The sequence below is a fragment of the Ursus maritimus genome, unplaced genomic scaffold (genome assembly GCF_017311325.1).
Source record: "Ursus maritimus isolate PB19 unplaced genomic scaffold, ASM1731132v1 scaffold_11, whole genome shotgun sequence".
In the NCBI taxonomy this organism is placed as follows: Eukaryota; Metazoa; Chordata; class Mammalia; order Carnivora; family Ursidae; genus Ursus; species Ursus maritimus.
Genome location: NW_024423453.1, coordinates 30939772 through 30956358, shown reverse-complemented (window position 1 = coordinate 30956358; position 16587 = coordinate 30939772). Strand labels below are relative to the sequence as shown.

Here is a 16587-nt window from a genome sequence, read left to right as displayed (position 1 = left end):
TGGAAGGAGATTTAGGGGGAAATGATAGGAACGGGTGAAGGAGTAGAAAAAAATAATTAGTTTGAGAAAGGAAAGTGAAATGATAGCATTCCCTTCTTAAAGGGTTTTCTTTTCTCTGTGAAAGGAAGATAGTAGTTAAGAATGAGGGATTTATTGGCAGTGTACTTGAACTCGAGAATGGTTAATGAAGCCTTGAGGTAGATGTTGTGTGTGGAGGGCGAGACAGCACTGGGCAAGATTAGCTAAAGCACCCTTGTATGTTTTGTTTTACCCAAAAAAGATTCCCCAGGAAAAAAAAAGTTGCCTCATACTTGAATCCTTAAAATATTGTCATATTCCAGGATACCCTCTCTTTGTTGCTTTATTCTGCATAATAAACCACTATTTGGAGAAGACACATTAGCCTGAAATGACTTAAATCTATGCTAGTTTGGTGTCCTTATAAGGGAGCCTTAACAGAATCTGTTACAAAGAAGGTGAAGGTTTACAAACAGTTTCTGGGGATATGTGTTGAAATCTTTTGAAGATGACTTTAAAAAAGAATTATAGGGGCTCCTGGGTAGTGCAGTGGTTAAGCATCTGCCTTCGGCTCAGGGTGTGATCCCGGCGTTCTGGGATCGAGCCCCACGTCAGGCTCCTCCACTGGGAGCCTGCTTCTTCCTCTCCCACTCCCCCTGCTTGTGTTCCCTCTTGTGCTGGCTGTCTCTCTCTCTGTCAAATAAATAAATAAAATCTTTAAAAAAAAAAAAGAATTATAGTATGTGGTTACTTGTGGAGATCACAAATAAAAATACTACTTGATGTATAGAAACACTCATGTTTTGCTATAAAATGTACGAAGACAATGTCATTAACTGGAATTTTAGTTAGACTTAACCATCATGTGTATCAGAGAACTATGTCAGATGATTCAAAAAGAGATTTTCATGTTGATAAGAATGTTAATGTCAGCAATCCAGGATAAAGAGTTGGAATAAAATTGTTTTATTTTTTGTGAGAATAGAATAAAACTATAATTTAAAAATAGATATTATAGAATATGCAATTTTAAATGAGATTATATCTAAATTAATGTAGACTCGTAACTTTGCATTTCTATACCTAAATTTTTATATATTTAATTTAGCCAAAACCCTTTTGCTAGGTCTTCTCATTGGGGTTAATGAGAGATTGCTCTCTATATTTTTTTAGAGATTTTATTTATTTACTTGACAGAGATAGAGACAGCCAGCGAGAGAGGGAACACAAGCAGGGGGAGTGGGAGAGGAAGAATCAGGCTCATAGTGGAGGAGCCTGATGTGGGGCTCCATCCCAGAACGCTGGGATCACGCCCTGAGCCGAAGGCAGTCGCTTAACGACTGCGCCACCCAGGCGCCCCGAGATTGTTCTATATTTTATTGGTCCTAAATTTGAGACTATAATTGTTAACGGACCCAACTAAGGTTATATATAAACTTATATGAAACTGTATATAACTGTGTACTTTATATAAAACTATACAGCTGTAAAGTTTCCACTTTTTTAAAACTGTAAGGTAGAATCATTCATTTATAATGGCAACAATGTATAGCTATACTGTTTTCTCTAGCCATTGGCAGCTAGCAATTCTGGTATCATCTCAAGAACTTTCGATGCTATCCATAACCTAACAAGCTAGAAAAGATTTAAAGAATCTTAGAAGGGTGTCACCACACAGGATTTCAAAAGTCTTACTTAAGACAGACTGAATAAAGCTGAGCCTGGAATCTTTCTCTTTATTAGTAATGGGAAATTATACCATCAAGATAGAAATTACTTGTAACTTGTCTTTTGTTGCTTTGGGACTTTGCATGAAATTTTCTGGAGGACAAAATCTACTTATAAGCATCTGTAATCCAAACTTTTGGGTGATTGTATATACTGCAACTTAATGTTATTTCCACTTGCCTCCGCTCTTCTAAATTGCTGTATAAAGTTATGCAATTTCACTTTTAAAAATACAGCTATTACGTTACTAATTTTTACCCCAAACCAAATAGAATTCCTCATTCTTTTCTTCCATACCAACATTTTCTACTCCTCAGGGAACATACTAAAGCGAGTTTTTAAAAAACCTTTCCATTTGATATACCATAAAATCAGAAGAGCCAGTAAGACTTTCATCCCCTGCACTCCCCCATTTATACTCCCACCTAAATAAATAAATCAGTAAACAAACAGACAAATAACCAGGAAAGCTTCCACTAATGCATAGAGCCTGAGAAGAATCGAGTGTCTGTAGATCAGTTCTTTCCCTGCAAGGGTAGGTACTTAGTCCAGTTTTACAGATGAAGAAACCAAAGGTCAGAGGAAGTAAATGACTTGCTTAAAGTGTGTAAGTGAAGGAAGCAACATCGGTGGAGACCCTTTTCTGGGTCTAAACCCCATATTCTCTCTAGTACCGCTAGAGGGTAGCTGCTGCTACCCCATGCTCACGGTACATACCTATTATGAAACATTTGGAAACCATTTAAAAAGCAAATGAAAGGAATCCAATTGTCCACATTCCAATGGCACCAAGAGGCAACAGGACCACATGTGTTGCTGTCTGTAAGTGACTAGACAACAGAGTAACCGTGATCAGACACCTAGAGTCTTTGAAAGGAGCAGTGAGATGATGATATGCATTCGTTATTTATATAGCGATTTGTGAACTGAAGAGTCAGAAGCAAGTTTGTACTTTATGGAATTATTTGTGGTTAATACAGTGTGATGACTCAAATTCAACAGTGTTGTTGAGGGAGACTTATTTAACTGACACATGGTAACCGAGATTCATGCATAATAGAATTGTGCAGAGTGACGACTGCCTATTTTGCACATAATTGAGATTGTGCATATAAAACCCCATCTTGCTTCTTCACCTATTAGCATAAAACAAACATTTTCTTGAGATTTAACATTTTAATAAATAATGTAATGCCTAAATTTAAATCCCATTTAAAGTCATATTATCTGTCTCTAAAGGAAAACTGTTTAAAATGCTGTACCTGGTGTGTCCCATCCTTTACCTTGACGGTACAAGATGTGTATTACAGCTTTTGTGAGCAATATTTAGTGCATTTTAATGATGTCCTAGTTGGTCTATAAATATTAACTTTTAAAAATAAAGATTCTAAAAAGCATGCATAGTCATCCAGTGGGTTATGGACAAGAGTCACACTCAATCCTTGTTTGCTGTGGGGAATCTGTAGTTTCAGCAGCCATGGTGCTATTCAGTAGGACTCTTACTAAACTCAAAACTATGAACTTCAAAAAATCATCCAGTGTTCTATGCTGACTCGTTAGTTCCATTATTTTGAATCTTTTAGAGTACATATCTGATTGTAAACTTGCAAAAATTTAAAGTGTCTATAACTTTTACAACAGGAAATTAATTTTATATTGTATATTTTAACTTTTTGTTAAGTTGCTTACTAATTTATAAAAGAAATACTTAGGCTAAAAAGTATTCGTTTCATAATGTGGATATCGTGTATCAACATGAAATAATTCAATAAAAATATGTGGACATGCATGGGGACATTCTTTTTAAGTATTTGTTATTTTGGTAAATCAAATATTGAGTTGCAAGCTTCCGTTCACTTCTGTTTACAGATTCAAAAGGCAACTAAGGTCTGGATCCTTAGAAATCATTTCAATACCTGCCTTTTTTTATCCAAACATATTACATGTCCAGCAGTCAACTGAGGACTCGGGAAAATCAGAGAGGTAGGACGTATTACCTTAAATACCTTCATCAGATGTAATGTTGGAGCCAGCATCTAATAGATCCCATTTCGAACACAGCCAGCTCCTATTAGCTTGCAAGGGCTGACTATGTGCAGCACTTCCCAGTCTGTGTCCAGTGACCTTAAATTGGTAGCGTGAAATGAGCCATGGTAGGAGCATTTACACCATGGAAATGGGCAAAAGCACAAACGATATAGCTCAGCCCTGCCACTCCCCGAAGAGTCAGTTGTTAAACGTCTACCACCAGCACACCATCGATGATCTGTGTTCACGTGTTCAGCCAATAATTAGCAACGGCATAATGAAGGGGGAAAGAAAGCCTGGGGTTATAAATTATTACGTGTACATTCTAGTTTCAGTTTTTCTCTTTGCTATAGGTCTTCCTAGACAGGTAATTTAGCCTTTGTCTTCTTAGCTTCCCCCTGCTTTCCCACGTGCAAAATAAAATCTACATTATACATTTGGAGAAGTCATTGTAAGAATAAAATATGATAGTATTTATGAAAGAATTTTGAAGAAAAGGTCTATACATGTATAAAGAATCACTATTGCTTGATTATAAATGTTGTAGGTATTGTAAGAAATGTAATAATTTGGTTCCTTGAAACTTAATAGAGTAAAAGAAATGTCAGAATTCAGAGAAAAGTCTGATCCCAGGAAACTTACTAGCTCTGTTTTGTTTTATGATAATAAATGGTATGTCAGAATCTGAAATCTCTTAGGGGTTTTCTTTTGCTTTGAATTAAGTAGTCAGTTCTTAGAGTCATAAAGCTGGGAGACATTGTAGATCCTGTTTTTCCTTCTGCTCATTATGTCTCTATCATCATTTCTTTTTAAAAAAAAAAAAAAATCTCTCTCTGCATCCTCCCTCTCATCCCCATTCCTCTGCCTTGGACTTAGTTCAGGCCATTCATGATCTATTTGTTTTCCCTAAGCCTAGCCTTGCCTGGCCTCTCTTCCAGTCCAATCTCCATAGCGTAGCCAGAAGAATCCCTTTTCATAGGAGATCAGGTCCAAAGTTTCCTTCATGATCTGGTCTCTGCCCACCTCACCATCCTCAGCTTTTCCAACCACTCCTGGTGCCCTGGATCTAGGGTGGCACGCCCTCTCGTGCGTTTAATGCCTTTGCAGTGCTGCTCCTTCCACTGAATGCCCAGCCTCCCGATCCACCCAACCCATCTTATTGTACGCCGTCGTTGCCAATGTCTCTGTGTAGCACTTACCTAATTGTTCCGATTGTATTACTTTTCTGTCTTTTCTCACTGGGTTATGAAATGTAGAAGGGCAGAACTGCATTGTGTATTGCTCTTTGTATGGGAACTGGCTTAATACCTAGCTTAGTTTTAAATTAGAATAAAGTTTCTTCTTACTTTTATTTGAACAAAACCTAAGACCAGAAAGAATATTAACTTTACCACACAGATCAAGATTTAACCAAGACGTAAAATAAATAGATTATGCTTATCGTAGTTTAGTGATGACAGATACTGTGCACTGAATAAAGATGGGAAACATTTTAATATAACTTTTCAGTGTAACATATTCAATTGCACTTACTGTAGATAGTACTCTATGTTAGCTAAACATAAAAAATTGTTTTTAATTACTGAAGTGTGATTATAAATAAAAATTATATAATAATGACAAATGTTAACAGATTTTATTACTCTCTTTAGTTGGCGCATCAAACAAGTACTGGATTTTTGTTTTTTGATGCTGTATGCCCAACCCAAGGCCATGTATTATTTACAGGTAAGATCGTGGTATATTTTATATAATTTAAAGTGGAAGGATTATGTTCTCCTTCCCTCTTTTGATTCTTTCTTCCTCGTTGTATTCCTCCACCTTACTTTTGTATTCAGAAAATACTCATTATATTAAAGTTCCAAAAGGAAGTTTAAAGTTGATTTTATATTAAGTCTTCCTGCTGAATTTACTATTAACAGAGGAAATTATAATTACCTGAAGCAAACTGAAATGAAATTCTCAAATTAGAAAAAAATAGAAATTACACTCCCTGCATTTCTCTTCCCACAAGTTTATTACATTAAGCAGACATATTTTGAGCATTTATTGTATGCCAGACAGTGTATATGGTTATCATTGGTACCCTACATTGGCTCGCCTTGTATAGTCTACCTAGTTCTACAGTGTCTTACTGTATTTCTGAAATAAATCCATTATACATAGCTTGTATTCCCTGAATTCTGGCGTATTTTTAAATAATAGTGTTATGTTTCCTAGCAGTAAGTATACGTCTTACTAATGTGACAATATGCAGTTGTAAGAAGAGTTTGCAAAATATTATTGGAGAAGAGAGAATGTTAGAAAAAGGCCCGAAGCAGGGTCTTCTCTTTTCCTGGAGGAAAAAAAAATCTCTTCTGATTCCTAGTTAGTGGCATGTAACAGAAACATGAGATCCAGCCAATGTATTCTTCCCAATTTGAAACAACACAATTCTCTTTTATGCTCTGGTGATGCACTTGAGGACTTCCACATTTTTCTGAATCATTTGGGAGGCCCTCTGAGTGCATAGAATACATATTTATGAGATTTTTAAAAAAAAGAAAATTCTAGTTTCTCTTTCCCCCTCTCTTGGGGAGAACTATTCTTAGGTTTACGTGCAGCGTCACTCTACCCAGCTAGTGGTGGATGAGAGTGCCGGCTCCCTTTTGTCATCTCTTGGCCAGCTACCCTCTCTGGCGATAGGACATGGCACCTGTCATCTCAAACATAAAGCAAGTTGGCCTTAAATTAGAAATGGAAGTATTTGTAAAGATGAAAATGGATTCAGATTAGCAAATTTTTTTCAATGAGGATTTAGATTGAGTGTTCCATACTAGCATTTAGGAAAGAAACAGATCATCTCTGGTCTGAGAATCTGAAAGTGAAAACTAATAATAAATACCCTCTCAGCAAATTGAACTAAAAATAAGATTGATCTCATAAAAACATTTTCTGAAGTGTATCCTATTGAAAGTATTTTCAATTCTCAAGCTAATGCAGCTTATTCAATGGAAATATCAAAGGAACTAATGACTTTTTGTTTTTTCTCCAGCTAGAAGATGATATCATTGCTAAAAAGATGTACTTTACAAAAATCACAGATTTTGTGCATAACATCACTTCAAAGAATTGGTTTTATATTGAGTTTTCAATTCTTGGATTTATAGGTAAGCATAGATCTATTTTTTAGCACACAACAATCTTAAAAGTTCTTAAGAACTTAACCAGTCTGTTACTAAATGGAAAGGAATGGCATGATTTCTAGAAAATACTATTAATTTAATAGCAAGATTAAATTCAAGTATCTGAATTTCAGAAGATGTATTTTTAAACCAATTTTTTCCTAGATGGACAATATAAATTAGGAGGTTGACATATACGTATATGTTATAAAACCGTAAGAAAGCTACCACTTGCTAAATGCTTGCTGGGAGTCTGGCACACATGTTAGCTCAGTCACTAAAATGTACTTTTCTATTTTACATAGAAAAATACTTTCAGTTTACATAGAAACTCAAGGACTTAAAGTTATAGAGAAAGGAATTCTAACTTAGGACTCCCATACTCTAAATTCCCTGTAATTTCCAGTATGCCAAAGCTGACATACTTAGGAAAGTATAAAAATATATGAATCCGACCCACCACAGAAGAGTTTCTAAAATTGGGGCCCGTGATGTGATTTTTAAAAAATTTCTTCTGTGAACTTTCTTTTTTCTTCCTTCCACTCTTTTCACCCTTCCTTCTATACTTTTCCTTTTATTTGAACCTTGAGGCAGCAAGTTGAATGACCATACTCATTTCACGGTGCACGTCATCGTGTCTTTGTGCAGGAGCCCTCTCTTATTTTATTCTTTTGTTTTCTGCCCAGTCCCTCCTCCCACTTCCTCCCACCCCCCAACAGGTTTGCACTTCAAAGTATACATATAAATATGCATGTATCCAGGTCAAATACTTGGTGTTTATCATGTTTGTACCTGCTTAAAGTTTACATAAGCGGGTGATGTGATAAGCCTATTCATGGCCCTTACATTTGTGTCCTCAAAACTAGATTTTAAAACAGCCAACATGTCAATTTATGTCCATTTAGTTTATTGCTCCTTCCGGCTGTTGCATAAGCCCTATGTAATAATCCATTTAATTTATCTACCTCAGAGTGTTTGACCTTGATTGCTTCCAACTCTCTGCTGCCACAAAGAAATGAAGTGACATATCTGTCCCCGGGAGCGGGATCCCTGAGGGTCAATGTAGCAGTGTCTCTGTGTAGCCAGATTGCTTTGCAGACTGGCTGTACGATTTATACTCCCTTAAGCATGCGTGTGACTTCGGGCTTCTCCATATGCTTGACAGCATTTGAGTCTATCCATTACATCTTTTTTTGTTGTTTTTGGCCACTGGGAGGAGTGTAAAGCATTTCTCTGACTGCTCATGAAATCTGTTATTCATATACTTACTTGACCACCTCCTTTCCCGTACTTTTTTGTCAAGTGTTGTAGAATCCAATTTTAAGATCTCAAAGGTTTTTGTTCAGCTTTGATTTAAATAAGAAGACAAATTATAGGTAGCAGTAATACCTGGTGAGCTTGAAGAGGAAGTAATTTTGTTGATACATTACTTTGTGAGCTCTAAATTCCTTTTTATCTTTTTCACCAAAGTCAGGTATGAGAAGGATAGAGAATATTCACATTCTGATCACAAGGGCACATTGAAGAGCAGCACTATATATAATGCTGAAGTCTTATTTAAGCTTAAGTTTACAAGGGCTTTGTTTTCTGTTGTTGTAATAATAATAGTTTTCTTAATATTACCAAAAATATGAGTTTGCTAAACAGAATCTTATAGCATACTGACAGCAGGTAAGGAAAACACAAATACTGTATCAGCTATTTCCATCATTAAATTACTTGTTTTGGTCACTATATAAATGGGTGCCAAAAAATTAAAATACAACTGTACATTTGATTAAGTAACCCATACAGACTCAGCTGCCAGTGAAGAAAACAAAGCATGCTTATTTCCTACCAGCATGTTTATTAAATGGTTAAATGTATTTTATACTATTTTCTTTGAAGTGAAAATTTGCCTGAATATTATACCTTCAACTTCACTTTAAAATTACATTAATTTTAAAATTAAAGATGTAGTATATTTGAAAAAAAGCAATTGGACCTAATGAAATATCCTACCTTAAAATATAGCAAATCTGTAAGAATCACAAATATAAAACAGAAATAAAATTCATATAAAATGATGCTCAAATACTGAAATAATACTGTATTCTAATCAAAATTTAGTATTAAACATTTAAAAATCTGGTAGATAAAGTTTTACAAACGTTAGGTTATAAATCAGTTTCTGCAAAATTAAGTAAAATATTATAGCTCCTATAATTTTCATTTTATGTATATATCTTTTTTTATTATTATGTATGTATCTTTCACATGTCTTAGAAAATTGATCTCATTGCTTATCAAAGTTGATTACCTGAGAGTATTCAGTATTCTAAAACTGCTTCACACTTTTCTTGCCCAGAAATGGTAATCTTTAATACTTAAGCAGATATGTTATTTTGTTTTATTATCCTTCAACTTCACTAATACTTTAAGCTTTCTTTATTTTGAAGGAATATGATATATTTAATTTTTAATGATTTTTTTGGTCCTTTCTCATGTTAATAGAATGAACAGCTATATATAAGTGTTATTTTATGATATGTAGTGTAAACACTCAAGAGTTATTTGGATTTGTTTACTTTTTCTTCATAGGAAAGCTATTTAAATCTGAGGACTTAACTGACTTTGTACGGTTTTTTTTAATGTTCTACAAAGATAAACCCATAGACTTGCTCTTGGGGGACATTTTTCAGGTAAAGATGTGTAACCCAGGCGAAACTCCTGTGAGTATTTCTTTACTTTGTAAATACAAAATATTTTAGGAAAATACTGTCTAATATAATTCCCTAAAAATTTGTTTACCAAACTAAACCTGATGAATGCATTAATTATTTAACTTTTGGTATACAGAATTTTTACTGACACTTATACCTACTAAATGAAGTAACGAGAAGCCACAAATTTAGTGAAAAGTGGAAAAAAAGAGACAAAAAACCAAACAAACAAATAATAAAGTGATGGGTGTAAATCCAAATATGTCAACATTTACATCAAATGTAAAAGACCAAAATATGCCCATTAAGAGTTCATCAGGATGGATTAAAAAACACTGTGCAATTACTTGCTGTCTATACTCAGTTTAAATATAATGATATACACAGGTTAAAAGTAAAAGGTGGAGTAAAGAAATACCTGCAGACACTAATCAAAGGAAATCTGTAGTAGCTATATTACTATCAAAGTAGATTTTGGTGCAAAAAAACCCAAAAAATATGACCAGGGATCGAGAAAGATAATATATACAGGTAAAAGGGTCAAATCACCAAGAAGATATAATAATCCTAATGACATGCATCTAATGGCAGAGCCTCAAAATACATTAAGCAAAAGATGACAGAACTAAAGGAAAAAATGGGTTAGTTTGCAATTATAGTTGGAGACTTCAACACTCCTCTCTCAGTAAGCAACAGAGCTGGTGGGTAGAAAACCAGCAAAGAGAGAAAGGAATTGAACAACACCATCTACCATCTGGATTTAATTGATATTTTATTTTATTTTGAAGATTTTATTTATTTGACAGAGAGAGAGCACAAGCAAGGGGAGTGGCAGGCAGAGGGAGAGGAAGAAGCAGGCTTCCAACTCAGCGGGCTTGATCCCGGGACCCTGGGATCATGACCTGAGCCAAAGGCAGATGCTTAACCGACAGAGCCACACTTAATACTGAGCCCCTTAACTGCCATTTTAAAAACACTATGTCCAACAGCAGTAGAAAACACATTCTTTTAAAACACGTATAGAACATTCACCAAAATAGACATGTCTTGTATCATAAAACAAAGCTTCACAAATTTAAGATGAAATCACAAAAAAAATGAAACCAAAATCTGACAACAGTGGAATAAAATTAGAAATTAATAATAGAAAGATAACTGAAAAATCTACAAGCACTTGGAATTTGAACAATACACTCCTGAATAAACCATGAGTGAAAGAGGAAGTCTCTAAAGGAAATTAGAAAATACTTTGAATTGAATGAAATGAAAATACAACCTATCAAAATTTGTGGGATGCAACTGAAGCACTGCTTATGGAGAAATTTATCCCAGAAGAAATCATTATCTTAGAAGAGAAGAAAGATCTCACATTAATAATCTCAGCTTCCACCTTAAGTCACTAGAAAAAGAAGAGCAAAATAAACCCAAATTAAGCAGAAGACAATAATAGCTATGAGGGCAGAAAGAAACAATTAAAAACATAAAAGCAGTAGAGAAAATTAATGAAACCAAAATCTGGATCTTTGAAAAGAGCAAGAAAACTGATAAATTTCTAATAAGATTGACAAAACCCAAAAACATAAATTATCAATATTAAAATGAAAGTATCATGGTATGTATGTATATGTGTGTGTGTGTGTGTGTGTAAATCCAACAAAATATGTAGTTTATCTATATGCTGAAAACTTAAAAATGCTAATGAAAGAAGTAGACATATCATGACCATGGACTGGAAGGCTCAATGTAGTAAATATACAAATGCTTCCTAAATTAATCTATGGATTTAGCATAATTCCCATCAAAATCCCACAGGATTTTCTATGGTAGATATAGACAAGCTAATTCTAAAATTTTTAAGAAAAGGCAAATTAACTAGTTTAGCTAAAATGATTTTGAAAAAGAAGTATAAAGTTGGAGGCATCACACTACTCAATATCAAATCTTATGATAAAGCTACAGTAAGCAAGACAAATATTTATAGGTAAAGAGATAAATGAATAGACCCATGGAACAAAACAGACTGTTCAGATAGGTTCACAAAATATGGCCAATTGATATTTGATGAAAGAGCATATGCAATTCAATGGAGAAAGAATAGTCTTCTCAACAAATGTGTATCGGATCAATTGAAGCTGTGTGTATGTGGGTGTGCGCATGTGTGCACATATATATCTATATCTATACGATCTCAACCTAAACATCACACTTGATACAAACTTTATTTCAAAATACATCATCTTTCGGGGCGCCTGGGTGGCTCAGTCGTTGGGCGTCTGCCTTCGGCCCAGGGCGTGATCCTGGCGTTCCGGGATCGAGCCCCGCATCAGGCTCCTCCACTGGGAGCCTGCTTCTTCCTCTCCCACTCCCCCTGCTTGTGTTCCTTCTCTCGCTGGCTGCCTCTCTCTCTGTCAAATAAATAAATAAAATCTTTAAAAAAAAAAACAAAATACATCATCTTTCTAAATATGAAACATAAACTATAAAACTTTTAGAAGAAAATGTAGAAAAGTATCTTCAGGATTCAGGACCAGGAGAAGAGTTCTTAGACATGACCCTAAAACCATGATCTTTTTTTTTTTTTTATTGCTAAATTGGATTTCATCCAATTTAAAATCTTTTGTACTGTAAAATTTACTGCTAGAGAATAAGACACCATAGACTAGGAAGAAATATTTGTAAATTCCATATATAACAAGGATTTGTATTCAGAATATACATATATATATATATATTATTCTCAAAACTTAACAACAGGAAAACAACCCAATTAAAGACACTACACTAGACACTACAAAGGTGTTTCTCCCTTACTGAAGTAAGCAATGAACTCAGCTTTCCTTTGTCAACAGGTTATTTGGGGGTTAATTTTGGGAGCCAGCATTTGATAATATCATCTCATTGGTACTTCTATTAACAGCTTAGCAAATATTAGCATATTTCCTAAATTTTAACTCCTCAACTAATTTTATATGACCTTAGTTTCAAATTAAATTAATTCTAGATTAGTTTACAGTTTAAAAACAATAATTTAATATAATATTTTCCTACATGTTAGTGCTGCGTAGAAATGCATCTAAGTAACTCTGCTATTTAAGAAATAAAACAAAAAGGCAACCTACTGAATGAGAGAAGATATTTACAAATAATAAAAATCTGATAAGTGGTTAAATATCCTAAATGTATAAAGAACTTCTACAACTTCACACCAAAAAAACCCCAATCCAATTAAAAAATGGGCAGATAACCTGAATAAACCTTTTTCCAAAGAAGCCATACAGATGGGGGCAACCGGGTGGCTCAGTTGGTTAAGGGTCTGCTTTCAGCTCAGGTTATGATCTCAGGGTCCTGGGATGGAGCCCCAAGTCAGGCTCTCTGCTCAGCAGGGACTCTGCTTCTCCCTTTTCCTCTGTGCTCTCTCTCTCTTTCTCTCTCTCTTAAATAAATAAATAGCGATACAGATGATCAACAGATCTATGAAAAGATACTCAACATGACTTATCATCAGGGAAATGCAAATCAGAACCATAATGAACTAGCACTTCACACTGGTCAGAATGGCCAAAATAAAAAACAGAAGAAATAACAAGTGTTGGCAAGGATGTAGAGAAAAAAGAACCCTTGTGTGCTGTTGGCTGGAATGTAAATTGGTGAATCCATGCGGAAAACAGTATGGAGGTTCCTCAAAAAATTAAAAATAGAATTACCATATGATCCAGTAATTCCACACTGGATATTTACCCAGAGAAAATGAAATATAATTGGAAAAAATATATATACCCCTATGTTTTTGTAGCATTATTTACAATAGCCAATTATGGAAGCAGCCCAAGAGTCCCTCAATAGATGAATGGATAAGGAAGATGTGATACACACACACACACACACACACACACACACACACTGGAATATTATTCAGTCATAAAAAAGAATGAAATCTTAACATTTGCAACAACATGGATGGAACTAGAGAGTATAATACTAAGTGAAAAAAATCAGTCAGAGAAAGACAACTATGATATGATTTCACTCATGTGCAATTTAAGAAACAAAACAAATGAGCAAAGGAAAAAAAAAAGAGAGACAAACCAAGAAATAGACTCTTTGATGGGGGAGGGTCAGAGGGAAAAGGAGAGAGAGAATTACCCAGGTGCCCCAAGAAATAGATTTAACTGTAGAAAACAAACTGGAGGTTACCAAAGGGAGGTGGGTGGGGGGATGGGGGAAGTAGGTGAGGGGATTAAGAGTACACTTATCATGATGAGCACTGAGTAATGTATAGAATTGTTGAATCACTACATTGTACACTTGAAACTAATACAACTCTGTATTTTAACTATACTGGAATAAAAATTATGTTAACTATACTTGAAAAAAAGGCATCTCGGTGGCTCAGTCAGTTAAGCATCTGACTCTTCATTTGTGCTCAGGTCATGATCTCAGGGTCCTGATCTGATGGTCATGATCTCAGGTCATGATCTCAGCACTCCATGTGGCTCTGTGCTCAGGGAGAGTCTGGTTGAAATTCTGTCTCTCCCACTCCCTCTGCCCCTCGCCTCTGGGTACTTGCTCACACATGCTCTGACTCTCTCTATCTCTCAAATAAATAAATCTTTTTTAAAAATTGAGTATATAAATTTGAGATGCATTTTTATGAATTTTCTATGTATACAGTATATAACGTAATTCTCAACAATCATAGTAATTTCAGATGTTTGCTTCTAACAGGAATGGTGTCACAGGTCATCTTTCTTATTTTTATTTTTAATGAGAATAACCAAATCTTTTTCCATAAAGTATATTGGTTCTTTGTTTTAATCATAAATTTTTTCTAGTTAAGAAGAAATTAAGGAGGATGTAACTCAGTGTAGGAATTAATAAGTATGGGAAGAGAAAGAGTAATGTAGTCTGAGAGAAATGGATAGAAAAATACAAAAAAAATTTCATCTATGTAATTGAAATAAAAAGAAGGGAGCAGAAATGTATAGTTGGTACAACAGTAGCCTGATTTTCTAAGACAGAGTTCAGGAAAATACATGCTTTAACTAAAACCTTTTTATATTTCAACTTGTGTTTTATCATTCTTTTTTTTTCAATTTTTTAAATGTTTTTTTATTATGTTATGTTAGTCACCATACAGTACATCCCTGGTTTTTGATGTAAAGTTCAATGATTCATTAGTTGCGTATAACACCCAGTGCACCATGCAATACGTGCCCTCCTTACTACCCATCACCAGCCTATCCCATTCCCCCACCCCTCTCCCCTCTGAAGCCCTCAATGTGTTTTATCATTCTTATGAAGACAAAGGTAAGAAATAAAGTCGTATTTAATTTTAAATATTAAAATAAAACTCTGGCAAAAACTAATATAATACAAAATTCTGCCATCCATAAATGCAATAAAAAGGAGTATTTGGGTTGTTACAGAAGATTGTTGTTTCTCTTATTTTTCCCTAGGAAAAATGTGCAGAACGAAATAAGCAAATTCGTATTCGATATAAACCTTCTCTTTTCCAGCATGTGGGTATACAGTCATCATTCCCTGGAAGAGAACAATATTCCAAAGTAAGATTTTGAAATGTAACTTGAGTAATATACAATGTCTCATGAACTTATAAAATATTGTTTAGAAAAGGAGTGATGAAAACATGAGACTATAAAATATGGTTGTTTAAACATAATTCATTTTATGATAACTATGTGTTGTGAAGAGCAATCATCTTTTCAAGATGCAAGTTATCTGGCATGGTAAGAAAAATCCAGCCTTCTTTGGCTTACTGTTACCAGCTGTGCAAGTCAAATAATGACTGCAAATGTGTTTTAAAATCATAATAAAATTCACCATTTTAGTCTAGTATTTAAAGTTATAGAAGAATATTTCTAAATAAAATGCTCCTATTACTGAATTTAAATTTATCAACATTCTTATTTCAGATCACTGTTTACCATATCAACAAAAATTCAGTATTGTTTGATTTTTAATCGTTCTTTAATTTTCCATCATTTTTGGAAGCAATGTTATTTGTAATTGACTTAGCATCTTGGTAGGGTGGAAGAAGCAAAGACTTCAGAGTCAAAACAACTAGTTTTTAGTTATGGTGACCTATGTGATATGGGGCAAACCCTAACTCTCCTCTGTGCTTTTCTCATCTGTAAGAGAAGTTTAAATTAGATGATCCTTAAGATGTTTTCCACCTTTGAAATACTATTGACATCTCTCCCTTCTTAGTTTCTTCGCACAACAAAGCAAATGACTGCTTTAATCCTTTGTCAGTTGAAATGAGAGAAATGTACATATGCATACTCCCATCGTTTCATTCATTATTTATGACCTGTCCTCTTTCCACCTTTTCTACTCCTTATCTCTATGTATTTCTTGTACTGCACTCTTTGGAACACTGTCTGAAACATAGTGTGAATTCAGTAAATGTTAGCTATTAGCAATGAGGCAAACTGAAATTCTAGATTAAAAGTGTTCATTAAGCAAAAGAAACAAGTGCCAGGAATAATGAAAATTAAACTATTATGAATCTTCAGGCAACAAATAACACCATGAAAATACATAAAACATAGCTGCAGGTGATGGAGAAAGAAATTGGTCTATACCATTCTATTTGTTGATGCTATTATAATAGGACACTTTTCTTCCATTTTATTTTTTGCTGAATAAGCTATTTTAACCTTACCTTCGTGAATTCACGACAGACTAGAATATTTATCTAATCACTTATATTTTGATATTATAATCTAGCTTTTTCCTTTTTTATACCTCACCACATGTAAAATAGAAATAAATAACAATGATATGTCAAATGTGGTTGTATATTTTTAAAATATATATTTTCATTATAATTAATTATATTATTTTAAAATTTTCTAACAGGATATTTATTATTAGGAGTTTCATAATTCAAATACCTTCTTTAAAAATGATCAACGACATTCTTT

General features: G+C 34.2%; 1 protein-coding gene across 1 annotated transcript in view; it reads left to right on the top strand.

The window, feature by feature from the left end:
- Nucleotides 1-16587, top strand: part of MGAT4D (MGAT4 family member D) — a 38637-nt gene extending 22050 nt beyond the window's left edge. The window contains exons 6-11 of the mRNA XM_040625993.1: nucleotides 3616-3729; nucleotides 5427-5502; nucleotides 6809-6923; nucleotides 9519-9649; nucleotides 15097-15204; nucleotides 16523-16587. Of these exons, the coding sequence (XP_040481927.1) occupies nucleotides 3616-3729; nucleotides 5427-5502; nucleotides 6809-6923; nucleotides 9519-9649; nucleotides 15097-15204; nucleotides 16523-16537 (559 nt within the window). The 3' untranslated portion in view covers nucleotides 16538-16587. The remainder of the gene's footprint in view (nucleotides 1-3615; nucleotides 3730-5426; nucleotides 5503-6808; nucleotides 6924-9518; nucleotides 9650-15096; nucleotides 15205-16522) is intronic.